A 14871-nucleotide genomic window follows, 5' to 3' on the forward strand; every position below is an offset into this window, starting at 1 on the left:
TTGTAATCCCTAAACCGATCACTTTGTTGTGTGTTGCTGTGTTTAGTTTATGTGTACTCAAATGCATGACGTAGATCCCAAGACTTCAACTGCTCCTTTTTTAATCAACATTCTTCTTCTCACATCTCAGTTTTTTTTCCCCTCCTTTCTTCTCCTTTCTCGCACCCCAGGCCGCAGAAACTCCGCTGGCCGAGCTTCCAGAACTCCCACCGGCCCAGCTCGGCCTCAGCCCAGCTCCAGATTAGCTGCCAGTCTGTGCTACAGATGAATCTGCTCCAGAAGCTCTCCTTGCTGCAGCTCACTGCTCTGCTGGAGAAACACACCCCTACAAACAAACATGGCTTCAGCTGGTGAGTGGAGAATGCGATTTCGAATAGTGATTTTTCGACAAGCTTGTTTTTCATTGAAATGCTTACTCCTCCTCGTTGCCCTTCAAAATATCCATTCGGCCATCCGTCCATCCAACTACTACCCCTCCCAATCCCCTCCATCTGCAGGTTGTTGTATAGCATGGTGACGGCTGTCCACAGAGGTTGGGTTTCACATTCTTTTCCCAGGCCCATAATTGCTGGGAAGGGGTGTACATTGTCTTTTTCTCAACGGGGCAATCGTGGCAGTTCACACGCATGGTGTTACCAGAGCAGGAGGCTGGAAATTATCCCTCCACCTCTACCTTCTCAACCACTTCTACATTATTGGACTGACGTCACTTTATATGCTGCAATAGCACCTAATATCCTCCTTGTTACTTGTCTCCAGAGCCTGACTTCTGCTTTTCCTTTTCATCTTTATTCCTGCCCGTTGTTTTATCCGAGGTTAAATACTGGGGAAAAGTCTTATTTGTTAGGTCATGTGATAGGGAACTAACTTTGTTGCGCAGAAATAACAATACAGAACAGTCACCACAGGCAGAATATATAATAGAGTCAAACAAGAACTTGTTTATTAACATCTGAAGGAAGTTTTTATACTCATTCACAAGATCAAATGAAATAATATTGCAAAATCACATAATTTTCTTGTGTTTTTCCATTTGCACTGCCTCTTGTACCTGAGGCCTTCCTTTGACAGGAATAGAAAGCATTATGACCTCAGCTCGTCTGATGACAGGCTGAAAGACAGAGGCCACTTGTTGGCAACTGGAGGCCCACACATATTCAGAATTCCGAGCCGGGATCATAATATGCCTCCTTTTCCGTTTATCCCAAACTGCGGTTTGAAGAAGCGCTCAGAGTTTTGTGAACGCCTGCTCCTACAAAGACGAGCTTGTCCTGAGTCACGCATAGCATCTCTCCGCTAAACGCACTCACACCCATGCAGATAGACATACAGACATAAATCTGTGGGTGCATTCTTGCATGTTTCAACTCTGGAGTATGTGGTTACAGACTTGGTGCTCACTTGCACCCAGTGGCGTGCACACACATACATGCACACAGCGTAACAAAAAGTGAGACAGGCACTTTGTGCGGATGTATAAAGCAGTGGGATCCTCCCCTTGTGACACCCCGGTGTACATCCCACCTCCCCTCCTCACCCTGTTTGTCCCACCCCTCTCATAAACCTGGAGACAGGCTTCTGCAGCCGCTTGGTTTCCTCCTTGCAAACATCATAAAACACATAAACACACACATTTTGGTCAGCAGGCACATTGTAATAGTTTGATTTTTACAGTCAGTCTGATTTAATGGAAAACCAATTGTAAAATGTCAATCGTATCCATCGTGAGTCAAAATTTTAAATATCATTTGGTATCCTGAAGACATGATATTGTTGACATTTTTAAAGCAATCTTTTCACAACTGAACAGATATTGATGAGTTCTCTTTTCTTGTGTGTGTTGCAGGGCTGTGCCAAAGTTTATGAAGCGGATCAAGGTGCGTGACTACAAAGACAGGAATGTGTTCGGTGTGCCACTACAAGTCATCGTCCAGCGGACAGGCCAGCCCCTCCCCCAGGGAATCCAGCAGGCCATGCGCTATTTACGCAACCAGTGCCTCGACCAGGTAACATAAAGTACACAAATAAACACACATATATAGACAGATGTGTACATAAGCCTGTGCATATACGGTAATTGCAGTGTACACAGAACCTCAAATTTCCTGCCAGTCTGTCATTTAGCTTTGAGCACCATTTTCAGTTTCCACCGCGAAGAGAAAAAGCTTCTTCTTTAAGGTGCTTTAGTTATATAATATCAGAATTTTAGGACATCTGCAGTCAGTCATATATTCATCCCTGAATTTTTTTCAGTCATGGAGTTACGTAAGATGGAGCTGTGAATCGGAAAAAGCCTGATACCCACACATGTCAGTGTGTGTGTCTACAGTTTCGGTCTTCTCCCTTTTCTCTCTTCTCTCTGTCAGACATTCGCTGAAGCGGAAAGGCCTGGAGAGAGTCATAGTGCACAGCTGTTAAGTCACGGTGTCTGTCTGTTAATCCGGAGACATTATGAAAGATTTATCTCAGTGTGTGTGTGCGCATTGTCACAACCTAGCTCATGGCTGGGTGGAAAAGGGGCAAACACACAAAAGTTGTAACTATAGATAAAGTTATCTAACTTAGCTAAAAGAAAATTAAGATAAAGATAAAAATAAAAATACAGCAAAACCAAACAGTGTGGAAGGAAGTGAGGATCTGAGTTCCAAGACGGTTTTTAAAAAGCCCTGGCACACAGGGCTAAGGTGTTACCAGTATTGCTGATGACCACCTGCAAAGAAAGCTGCCACACAAACCAACTAATTGGCAGACAGGGCGTAGAGGGTCGTCGCCACATACAGTAAGGAAAGACAGAGGGATTCTGGGCAAAATAGCTATTAATGGAGGGCAAAACAGAAAACACTGATGGTGTTCTTTTCAAAGCAGGACAAGGCGCCTCTGTTTGGAGGTGGTGAAAGCTCATGGAAAATATTCAGGCCGGGCAAGCCAACTGTCTTTTTCTCTTTTCCTCCCCAACATTGCCATTTCATAAATCCATAAATGGCCACTGACGAGGTCCTACACAACATTCAGTACAAGAATGCCCATTGGGTGTCACGCAGCTTCTTGTAAATACAGTCAACAAGATCTGCTGTGATGTAACCATATTGACTGTAAGCTCTGGATTTGGAGATAAGTAAGGGATATTATTTTCAATAATAACAACCTGCAGCTTTAAAAGATGTTTTTTTCTGTGTGCTTTAATCACATTAGATACGCCGTAATGATAGGATCAAACTCATGGTAATACTGAAACTAATAAGGGAATTACAGTTCAGAGCGGACTGCTCATGATGTAACCTTCTCTCTCTTTGTCCTTCACTCTTGTTTTCCAGGTGGGTCTTTTCAGGAAATCGGGAGTTAAATCTCGTATCCAGGCTCTTCGTCAGATGAACGAGGCGAGCGGCGCTGACGGGGGAGGAGTCAACTACGAGGGCCAATCGGCGTATGACGTCGCAGACATGCTGAAGCAGTACTTCAGAGATTTGCCAGAACCCCTGCTCACCAGCAAACTGTCTGAGACCTTCCTCCAGATTTATCAGTGTAAGAATGCACACACATGAAGTATAAACAAAATCTTGCAGAGGCATCCAGGTGCAGTCACAGAGGATTGGATGAAATTGTATTGTAGAGCTGTGGATGCTTGCCTGTCATGGAGCAAGAAATTGTGAAACTGTAAAAAAAGAAAACAAACAAGATGAGTGCAGGAAATACCTGTGGAATGAGGTGATACATGTGATGCAGTATGGGTTCATCCTTCTGTGACTCAACATGGAGCTCAAGTTCTGTTCTGTGTGATTGTAATAGCTGCATTAGGAACTGTTTATATAAGGTAAAACAAAACCAGTCCTGTGCATGAAGTATGAAGCATATAGTGTATACAGACACTTTGCTCAACGCAGATCCCATCATAGCTCATTTCTGGCAGGTTCAAGTTAACTCTCGTACACAAAAATGGTGACATAACATTGCATGACAATGGAAATTAGTCTTTTTGTGAATGTCATATTAAATAAAAGCTACAACATCCTCCTCTTCATCTCCAGACATGCCTAAAGAGCTCCGTCTGCAGGCGGTGCGCGCCGCCGTGCTGCTGCTGCCCGACGAGAACCGTGAGGCGCTGCGGACGCTGCTGTGTCTGCTGAGCGACGTGACGGCATGCGTGGGCGAGAACCAGATGACGCCCACCAACCTGGCAGTTTGTCTGGCGCCGTCCCTTTTCCACCTCAACACCCTGCGCCGCAAGGAAAGCTCCTCGCCAAGGTGTGTGTCCACTGTAATCATTGGCTTTATTTTGATTGCCGTCAATAACACAGTTATTGTATTAGCAGCTTACATAACAGGTAATGTGCTGTACATTCTCAAAACAGGAAAGGGTCGCTCTAAAGAAACAAAAGAGCAGGATATTGTAGATGGAGGAGGACAAAAAGGAAGAGAGCTAAGTTTGAGGGAGGAGGAAGCGAGAGAGACAGAGGAAATAAATATCTTTACCTAATTAAGAAACATACTTTGTGCTATATTTGGCAGAAGAGGGTTCATCAGGTGTAACACAGCAAAACACTTCTTTCTTTTGTTTCCTTTGCCCTCTATAATGTGGATGATGGATGCTGTTACTAATCTTATTGTGTCCACCTGTCTTTTTCGATCAAAGGGTGATGAACAGGAAGCAGACGCTGGGAAAGCCGGACCAGAGAGATCTGAATGAGAACCTGGCTGCCACTCATGGCCTGGCACACATGATCCAGGAGTGCAGGAAACTCTTCCGGGTCAGTAGTTGAATGTATACTCTGTAAACTCCTCATTTTTTGAGTTAAAGTCAGCGTGACCATGAAAAGCTGAAGAGGTCACACAAGGTTTACTAATTGACGTCTACAATCCCAGTTCCAAAAACTTGTGACACTGAGTAAAACTTAAATAAAAACTGAATGCTAATGGTGTTCCTGAACCCATGTAGTAATATCCTTCATACAGGCATGCCCCTGTCCCAACTTATTTGAAACATGTTGCTAGCATCCAATTCAGAATAAGCATATAAATACAAAAATCTATTGAGTTAATGAGGTAAAACATTAAATATATTGTCTTTGTACTGTTTTTAACTGAGTGCATGTAAAAAAAAAAAAAAGATCAGCAAATTATCACTATCTGCTTTATTTATGTTTTGCGCAGCATCCCATCTTTTTTGGAATCAGGGTTGCATTTGGCAAACTGCACAATGAAGTTGTGTTTGCTGACAGAATGAATGTCACCTCTGACTCATCGTACCATGCCAAACACCTCTAGTCCCTTTGTTTTCCCCATAAACAAACATAGCCCCAGTTACATAACTCACTGATCCATTCATGCTGTCATTTGCTCAAGCAGTGTTATGATTACATAAAGTGAATGTGCCAACCTGTCCTGTCCTGTTGTGCAGAATTGGACTTTACTTCTAACCAAACCCAAGCATTTGTAAAAGAATTTAAAAAACAACATAGTCCCAATGAATCCACCACACGAAGAGCACTTGACTGGATAAACAGGAAATAATCAGCAAACTACACTTTTCCTAATCCAATTTCAATCCCATTCAGCCTAAACCGTCCCTCTGCCCAGTGCAGTCTCCTCTGACATGCTACAGTGAATGCTAAAAGGCTGCATACTGTGGGTCATTACCGTTCAAAGTTTAATTAGATTGTGGGAGCGCTTCCTGGCTTCCTGTCATGTTCACATCACACAACAAGCAAACTCAATTACCTCCCTAATCATTTTTCTTTTAATTAGATTTCTAATAGGAATATGAACCATGATATAACAGACTCATTTGACTCCATTTCTAAGACCCTTTGTTATCGAATGAAAATCCTTTTTTTAGACAGTAATATTGTTAGTCTTCAGTTAAACCTGAAAGAGACCAGGTACAAACAGACAGAGAGAACAAGCGGGGGAGAAAATAGGATATGATATGTTTCCTTTTTTAATTGTTTTACGTTTAATGTTTCCTGTTAATTTAATGTAATGAGGGTGGAGAAAAAAAATAAAACATGAAGTAGAGACTAAAAGCTAATCACTCTCATCATAAGACATACATAACTTAAAGAACAACCCTCATTGTCCTCCTTCTTTTCCCACAGATCCCAGAGGAGATGAACCGCTGCAGGAACTCGTATGTGGAGCAGGCGCTGCTGCCACGGCGCCTGGAGGACCTCGCTGGTGAAGAGGCCGGGCAGGGAGGTTACAGAGCCTGCCTACAGGACAGCCTGGACGCCCTCCTCAAAGAGGCAAAGGACAAGTTTAAAGGCTATGACAGCTGCTCCACACCTGAGCATGCCGAGCTGGCCTGCAGGAAGGTAAAAACAACTTGCTGTACTTGCTGCTTTCAGTGTGTTTGTTTGTGGCAGAGGGTGATACAGTAAAATTAAAGTCATAAAAGATTACTTAATGAGAGAAAAAACAGAGCATCAGTCCATCTGTCACCATTAATGAAGCACGCACTGTCTTTTCAACTATCTGTGTTTCCTGTCTCCTCCAAACTCTCTCCTGCTTCTCTAAATATCTCATGGAAAACCAGCACTTAGGGTTTCCTGTATAGAAAGACATCCGTGTGAAACTGGCCTGGCCCTTGGCTTCTCATTCCTATCCCAGTACTGGACTCTCTCCCAAAATGACATCAGCCTGACAGGGACACACACACAACCTCACCATTATCCCAGGCCTACATTTCCGGTGTCTACTGTGCAAGGGCCCAGTATGAGGTTATCTTTTCTCCAGTTTGAGAGTCACAAGGCGCAGAGAGTGCGTTCTTTATCAGCTGATGGCATAACGGAGCAGCTGACTTGGCTAAAGGGCAACAAGAGGTTCTGAAACACAGCCTGACTGTTGTGTATTAAATTATTACTTGATAACCACTTCTAATTTCTGTTAATATGACTGATAAGATTAAGTATCCCAAAGGAAGCTGAAATTTAATGTTTACCACATTACCCCCTCCCGCCCAAAATCTGTCTCCTAGGTTACTAGTCAGTATCGGTATCGACCCTGAAAAAATCTGAATGGTCGATCCCAATTTAACATCCCACACTGTGACAGATTTCACTGTCTTGTTCAGAAGTGTGAAACATAATATTTATTTAAAAGAAAATGTCTCAATAAATCCTAATTATTGCCAAGGCCTTCCTTCAGGACCCAGGCGTCACTATGAATCGTCCTTGGTTCCCATCCAGGCGGGGACATTTCATCTCCAGTTTCTCTCTCCCCTCATTTCCTGTCATCTCTCTGCTTTCAAATAAAGTCATAAAATGCACAAAATTATTTTAAAAGAGGGTTACTTCTTGTAACTGTGTTTAAAGTAATTGGACTTTTCAATCTGTTTCTCCAGGTGCATGATGGTTTTCCCCTGCGGCTGTGGAAGGTGACTCTGGAGGTGCCTGCGACTGCCGAGGAGGTTCTGACGCGACTGCTGCGGGAGCAGGGCCACTGGGACGAGGACCTGCTCGAGTGCCGGACGGTGGAGACCATGGACGAGAGGACAGAGGTCTACCAGTATGTCAGGAACACCATGGCACCGCATCCCACCAGAGACCACCTGGTGCTCAGGTAGACATGCCCATTTCCCTCCTCTTCCTCCTCATCTGTCTCAAGTCTTCATCACAGTTAACTGATTGATGATTGATACAGCTGAAAAGTTAAACGGCATATTTAGCTAACATTGGTGGCAACAAATAGAGTGCATGCACAATGTTAGTGCTTCATATGTCTTTGAACAAAATATTTCACACACCTGGCACGCCAACCTCCTAACTCATTCGTTGCCGTGCATTATTGGTCTTGTTTCTGTCTTGATAATTCTCCATGTAGACATAGAAACAGAGAAAATAAGCTTCTCTTATGTTTGCAGTGGTGTTTCTATCCATCCATTAAGAAATGTATTTCACACAAAACAAAACTGTATAGAAATGAGACGTCAGTCGAAGTTCTGCTCTGATTTTATGTCTTTTAATCCAAACTCTTCTCTCGCTCCAACAGAACATGGGTAACAGACCTGCCAAAGGGAGCGTGTGCACTGGTGTGTACATCTGTGGACCATGAAGGCGCACCTGTTGTAGGTGTTCGGGCCAATGTCCTCACCTCACGTTACTACATCGAGCCCTGCGGAGCCAACAAGTGCAGACTCACACATATTTCCCGGATCGACTGCAGGTGAGAGAATGACTGACAGGAGCAAAGACACATTTTGGGTTCATTTAATGTCTTTTAGCTGATGGCACAATGAGCTAATACCATGTCTCCTTTGCTTTCTTCAGGGGTCGTTTCCCAGAGTGGTACAATAAACTGTATGGACACTTGTGTGCTGCTGAGGTGGCACGGTTACGTGACTCATTCACAGTGCCCTTGGACAAATAAGAAAGCAGTGTGCAATTTCAGAGACAACAGGCACAGCAGCTCCTTTGAACCCCTGGACCATAATTTGGATCCCACAGATGACTCAAAATGACTCATTCCATCCATCCCAACAGAGAGGTAAACTGGGTCCAAACCTCTTCATGCTAACAAATCCTGGATCCTGGATTGAAGGACTATTTTTGACTGATGCTATCATTTCAAACTGCTCTGTTGGGGCTGTCTGTGTGCTGCCAAGAGGACTCAAGTCACACAAACATTTATCCGGGCCAAAGGACATGATGTCGCTGATACGGGACGTGAGGTTTATCCAAAGGGTGCTATTGCTTCTGAGAAGCAAAGAGGCGTGCGTGCGTGTGTGTGCATGAGAGTTCAAAGCAACAAACGGTTAATAAATACATATTCCTCGCACTGGTTTCCAGTGGCAGCATAATGTGTACATACAGTATTGTGATCACGGTAATGGTTTGTGTCCGTCTCGTGTTACCTCTGTCTTTTTCTTTTTCTGTTACAGCAAAGCACAGTAGACAATATTATGGTCAGTTGATTGATGAATCCATGGGTGAAGAAAGATGCGAATGTGCTGGTAATATGCAGACGGAGTAGAGACAATAGGCAGGATGTAGTGAGATGACAGGTGGCTGGTGGCACAGAGGGTTTTTAGTGTTTCAGTAGAGGGAGGCAGAGACAGATGAGAATCGGTGGCTGGCTCACCAATAAGAGAGGGAACGATCAAAGAAAGGGCCGCTTTTACTAAGATACAGATAGATGTGTGCTCACTTCATCAAGCAAACTAAAAATTCAACTCCACGTGACATGAGCTTGATGGGAAGTTTGGAAGATGCATGGGAAAAAATTAAGACCAACAGATCTACAGCAAAGGACCAAATTCGGAAAAAGCTGAAAGAAGTGGCTTCCGCATGTTGAGCTTTTCCTCACTATTAAAGACCTAGAGGTAGTGTCGTTAAAAGCACAGTCAGTTCACTTTTTTAAACATTGTTGTCAGCTCGACATCACTTGTATACATTTAAAAAACATTAATTTCACACAGAACAGATAAAAAAACAATGCACTGTTCTAACTTTCAACAGAAACCTCTAGCTAGCCCTGTAAAAGATGAGAAGTAAACAGAAAAAAAGGTCCTTTTATAAAGGTGGAGATTTTACAGGTTTTACTGTAAAGAAGAGGGCAGATTGAATGTTTGTGTGATTTCAAACGGAAGGAAAATATCTTTGTGTAAGCTTCTTTCTCTGTGCTGTCATGTTGGTGTATTAAAAAAAAAGAGATTTAGGTCCTCATAACAAAGTTGACCTTCATTACGTAACACTCACGCTTCAGTCTGAGGGTTTGTCATGTGGAGTCGTAGGATTAATACACTAAGCCATTGTTCATATCGTAAGTGTTTGTACCTTTAACTGTGTCTCTGCCAAATAATAACGCATGACAATGACAGTTAATTTAAAACAAATATATTTATACCTCAGATATCTGTTTGTTTTGTATCATACCATTTTATTTTATTTTAATGTAAATGTTAAAGCTTTGTGTTACAGAAATGGACAAATGTTTTATCTTTTTTATTAATATTATTTCTGTACAGGTTAATCAAAGTGCACTATTAAATGTATTAAAATAAAAAAGCATTGTGTCTTGAGAGTTATGTAACAATGAGTGTACAGGGAGGCTTCCAATCCCTCATAATCCTCAGTTATTTGTTTACACTGCAGTTTATTACACCTCCTCAGATCCAGACTAACTCAACTCCACATCATCGCTCTCTTTCCCTTCATTCCACACCACTAAATCCATAACCGGGCCAGAGAGGCGTGAGCTGTGTGCAGTGGGGTATCAACTGGCTTGGTAGATGGTGATCTCACTCGTTGTCTTGTTTCTTACATAACAGAAGACAATGGGGTCCGTTGTACCACAGCTGGCCTGGTCTAGACTGAAGGGGGGGCAGTCATGCGGCAAAGAAGAGGGGGTCCAAGGGTCAGAGCAGGGGTTAATGTACCCCTTTATGTTTTTAATCACTCGACAAAACCAGAAGTATCCGTCTGTAGGGGGAATAGCATCTTTACTTGCTGTATTTTTTGTTCACGCTTTGCCCTTATCGAAACATTGGAATCATTATGGTCTATATACAACACTCATACTGCTCGAACACTTTCCTGACAGCAGAAACAAGTGTTAACTTGATTTTAAAAGCTGACTGTCAAGACAATGCACACACTTTTTTCTGATGGACCTTGAACACTTCATGTACGCTCCACTTGAGTGCAACACAGGAACTAGCATTAAAACGAGAGACTCACCCTTGTGTGTGTGTGTGGTATGTTTTTGCACGTACATGTGTATGTATTTCTGCTGGGAACCCAAACACCTCGGGGAGATTATGCAGGACCAGATAAGGCTGACCGAGAGTCAGCACCAGGGCTGCATTCCTGCAGCGTTGTTTGAGAATCCGACGCAGAAGGTTTCCCACATTGATAAATGAATACAAACGTGTCAAAACGTGTGTTTTGAATTCTTTGTTTACTTTTTGTTTTTACAACTTGGAATCTCTTCTGTTTTCCTCCTGAACCAGAGAAAATCAGCACCGCTAGTCTTGGATTTTATAAAATAAATAGTTAAAAGTGGGTGGTCAGACTGAAGACTGACAGCAGGCTTCAACAGTAACACTTTATGATAACCCTCATTAATAAATGACACATTTATAGTTGGCTTAACTTTAGTTTATGGTTGTTTCACTGTCAACAAACAATGAAAAGTTTATTTGTATTAACTTATTATTTATTGTAAAGTTGCAGCTGAGGTTCATAAACCTTTACAATTGCATAATAAATGGTTTGTAAAGCATTTTATATTGTTCGTTTACAAAAAACCATTGACGACATAAGTTCACTATAAATGTATTTATCAATCATGGTTACTGCTTCAACTGCAAGGAGGTTAACACACAACAAACTCATTAAAATATGCAAATAAACCCATTTTACTCCATGATTTGCACATTGGTCTTCATTGCACATTTGACAAGCAGCACAGCTGACACCATCAGCGCTAACCTGCGTATTACAGATTTGACTGAAATATCTTGTTTCCGGTCATTTACCAAGTGTGTAGCCTTAGAGGTGCAATATGTAAGAACCGGCAACCTGTCAAACTCAAAACAAAAAGGGGGCAGCATATCGCCACAGTAACCTGCTAACTGCTGCTAGCTGTTGCTGCTGTTAGTTAGTTAGCTCAGTTAGCCACACAGCTAGCAGTTTGGACTGGAAGCTCAGGGATCAGGACAGTGTTGGTGTTTAGACTGCTAGCACAGGAGCTTTGGTCCCGCATGGGCTGGGGCTAGCTGGTTAGCATGCTAACCTCAGTAGATATCTCTGCAACACAATACATAGACATTGTAATGTGAAAACTGCTATTTATTCACACACGGTTGATAATTTGACAACATCACATTTATCATGTACTTTAAATACTCTGCCATGATGCTAAATGAGTGAGTATATCAAACTCAGCACCCCTTGATTTTTATGGCTACACCATTGCATCAAATAGAGACACACTTCTCCAAACTTCAGTCTTACAGATTTGATACCTTTCATTCTTTTTTTAATCATTATTGGCTGCAAAGGATGAGTTTTTAAAACGTTAATTCTTCGCATCATATCATGCAGGTAAAACAGAGCTGTGTCGTCAACAAATGTCGCAGGTGTACCAGATATCTGGCGGGGACTCTTGGTGGCATACCTCCACGTGGACTGGAATGCTCTGATGGATAACTTGTTGTATTGTGGCAACAGGAATGGTATGTCATCGTGATAACAGCATGTTTTAAGAGTCAACATGGAAAAGTTTTAGCCAAACAATGTTTCTACAGTTGACCTCATATCATTCTTGATTATCTCGGTATTCCAGAAATTCCAAACTCTCAGTTTTTAGGAGGGCAAAACCAGATCCTTCTATCCAAAAAATTAGGCTGGTGTATACTGACTCATGAAGAGAATGTGCCTGCAAAAATACACCTACACACACTCATACACACTGTCTAGTTGTTTTAATGACCTAATCACTGCTGTACCAGACGTGGAAGGGTCGAATCACAGTCCTAATATGGCAGCATGTGTGCTCACTCCATCCTCCAAATATTTTATTCAACCTGTGTGGCAAACAAGAGCTAAAAGGCATGGAGCACACCCAGCTAGTGCTGTGTTCAAATGTCTCAGACCAAACACAAGGGGTCACTGAGCTGGACTGTAAGTAAAAACTAATGTTTGTTAGACAGTTCAACACTGTCCTCTGCTGGTTATTTGGGATAGGACTAGCTCACCCACAACTGACTTCTCTCCACTCTTTAGACCATATAATGTGAGCACTCACTTAAAGGTGGAATATATGACATTCAGTGATTGGAACTGGAATACAGTGATCCGCAACTTCAAACAAATTTCGGCCAGGGGCGTAAAGTTTCTACACCCTAACCCCCTAGTTCAGGCACCCTTGCTCAGACCATGCCCATTTTACAACTCAGCCTTCATTTTGTTCTCAACTACACACCTGCAAAGTTTCTTGACTGTAACAAATACACATATAAACACCTGGCAAAATACTCAAAAAGTGCTTCTATGGTAGGCCCCCGCTACAAAAGTTGTCTCCACATTTTGACATGATGACTCACACACAGAGCATTGCATTAACAACATGATCAATGATATTCACATCACCTGCCAGTGGCTTTAATGTTGTGGCTGATGTATGTTATGTTGACAGTAAATAGGACGTGTGGGTCTCCTCTCATTTCACTATTTCAGCTTTCAGTAAAATATGATATTTTGTTGTTTGTTTTTGTCTGTAAAAACACACACTTTTTGCCTTTATTTTCCCCAGTTGTGTCCACTCGTTTATTAAATATTCATGTCGTACTTTTCTTTAGGATGCATTTTGCACTTCTCTGCCAGTCTTTAATGGAGTAGTGAACCACTTTGGCCACTAGAGGGCAGTGCCTCCACACAGACTACAGGCTGCACCAGGTTGAAAATGAAAAAAAATGTCATCAGTGGTAGAAACACTGATTGTTTTGTCTTTGTGACTAAACAATACAAGATAACAAAGGTATTTTTTAGTGTTAATGCCATCTATTAAGTCATAATACTAGAAGGGATTAGTGCTCCTTGTTGTGAAGGCTATTTATTTTGCCCATTTTCATTTTTCATTTGACATGTTATTCAACTGTAGCTCAGTGCTGTCACAAGCAGCGCTGTGGCCACGGGTCAGCTGTAGTCCAGACGACCACACGAGTTGACAGGTGATGATGGGAGGCGACAGACAGCAGCATGACGTGACAGCAGATCTGCACTAAGCTTCTCTTGTGTCTGAGCTATACTGGGTTATGAAAGGGTGATTGGATATAAGGGTCAATCAGTAGCTTTTGACCTTCACATTATGTATATTTTCACAGATCAGTTAAGATTTTTTTTGGATGTGGAAGTGGAAAAAAAGACTCGAACTATAAACTTTATCAAAGTGGAAAGTTTTAAGTCTATTCTTAAATGTAGACAGGGTGTCTGCCTGGAGAGGAGCTGGATGGCTGGATGCATAGTGCAGCATTCTGCTGTGTTTTCATGTTTTGTTGTTTAAATCTTCAGTGTGTGTACTATTTGTATGTTTTTATGGTGGCTGTGTGTACCTTTATCTTGTTCTGTAAAGCAACAGTGTTCTGAAAATTGCTTTACGGACAAACTTTATCATTATTTTGAGTTGGATATATTACAGAATGTAGGCTGATATCAGATCATATGCAATGTTCTAATATTTAGAATGCAAATTTATGTGAAAAAATGTTGACAATCATCACAAATCACAAATGTAAAGTCTTGCACTGATTTTTTTATTTTCTTTTTTGTGCAATGTAATGTGTGCAAGGCTTTTTTATTTTATTTTACTATCGTACTGAGCAATTAGAAGGCTAATTCATGCGCAAAAATTGTTCATAATCATCACAAATTACAAATATAAACACAAAAATAAATGTGCCCTAGCTCTATTCATGCTTGCACTGTTTGTTTTTCTTTCTTTTTGGTGCAATGTAATGTAAGCAGGGCTCTTTAATTTTGTTTAAAGCTCCTGTGTGTAGGATTTAGCAACATCTAACGATGTAGTTGCAGATTGTAACCAACTGAATATTCCTCGCCTTACCCTCCCAATACTGTCACGACACTAAAAATGCCACTAAAAATGAAAGAAAAAAAAATGTGAACGACCCTCTCTATGACCAGTGTTTGGTTAGTTCTTTCTGGGCTATTGTAGAAACCTGGTGGTGCAACATGGCGGACCCCGCTCCCTCTGTAGATATAAAAGGCTCATTCAAAGTTAACAAAAACACAACGGTTCAGTTTCAGGTGATTATATATTATATATTATATAAAAAGAAAACATAATTATTAATATTTTTTGCATTTCGGCCCGAAAGTCCTTCTAAATCCAACACACTGGACCCTTAACTTTAGAATT

The 14871-nt window shown here is 41.7% G+C and overlaps 1 protein-coding gene across 2 annotated transcripts in view; it reads left to right on the plus strand.

Moving 5' to 3' along the window:
• The window catches only part of dlc1 (DLC1 Rho GTPase activating protein), an 82595-nt gene extending 72589 nt beyond the window's left edge, over positions 1–10006 (plus strand). For both annotated transcript variants that reach the window (XM_073466850.1, XM_073466859.1), the window contains 9 exons: positions 171–350; positions 1847–2006; positions 3315–3522; positions 4026–4242; positions 4631–4745; positions 6093–6308; positions 7337–7554; positions 7984–8157; positions 8262–10006. In XM_073466850.1, coding sequence (XP_073322951.1) covers positions 171–350; positions 1847–2006; positions 3315–3522; positions 4026–4242; positions 4631–4745; positions 6093–6308; positions 7337–7554; positions 7984–8157; positions 8262–8361 — 1588 coding nt within the window. In that variant the 3' untranslated portion in view covers positions 8362–10006. The remainder of the gene's footprint in view (positions 1–170; positions 351–1846; positions 2007–3314; positions 3523–4025; positions 4243–4630; positions 4746–6092; positions 6309–7336; positions 7555–7983; positions 8158–8261) is intronic.
• Positions 10007–14871: the final 4865 nt, after the last annotated feature.

Source organism: Pagrus major, chromosome 1 (assembly GCF_040436345.1).
Source record: "Pagrus major chromosome 1, Pma_NU_1.0".
In the NCBI taxonomy this organism is placed as follows: domain Eukaryota; kingdom Metazoa; phylum Chordata; class Actinopteri; order Spariformes; family Sparidae; genus Pagrus; species Pagrus major.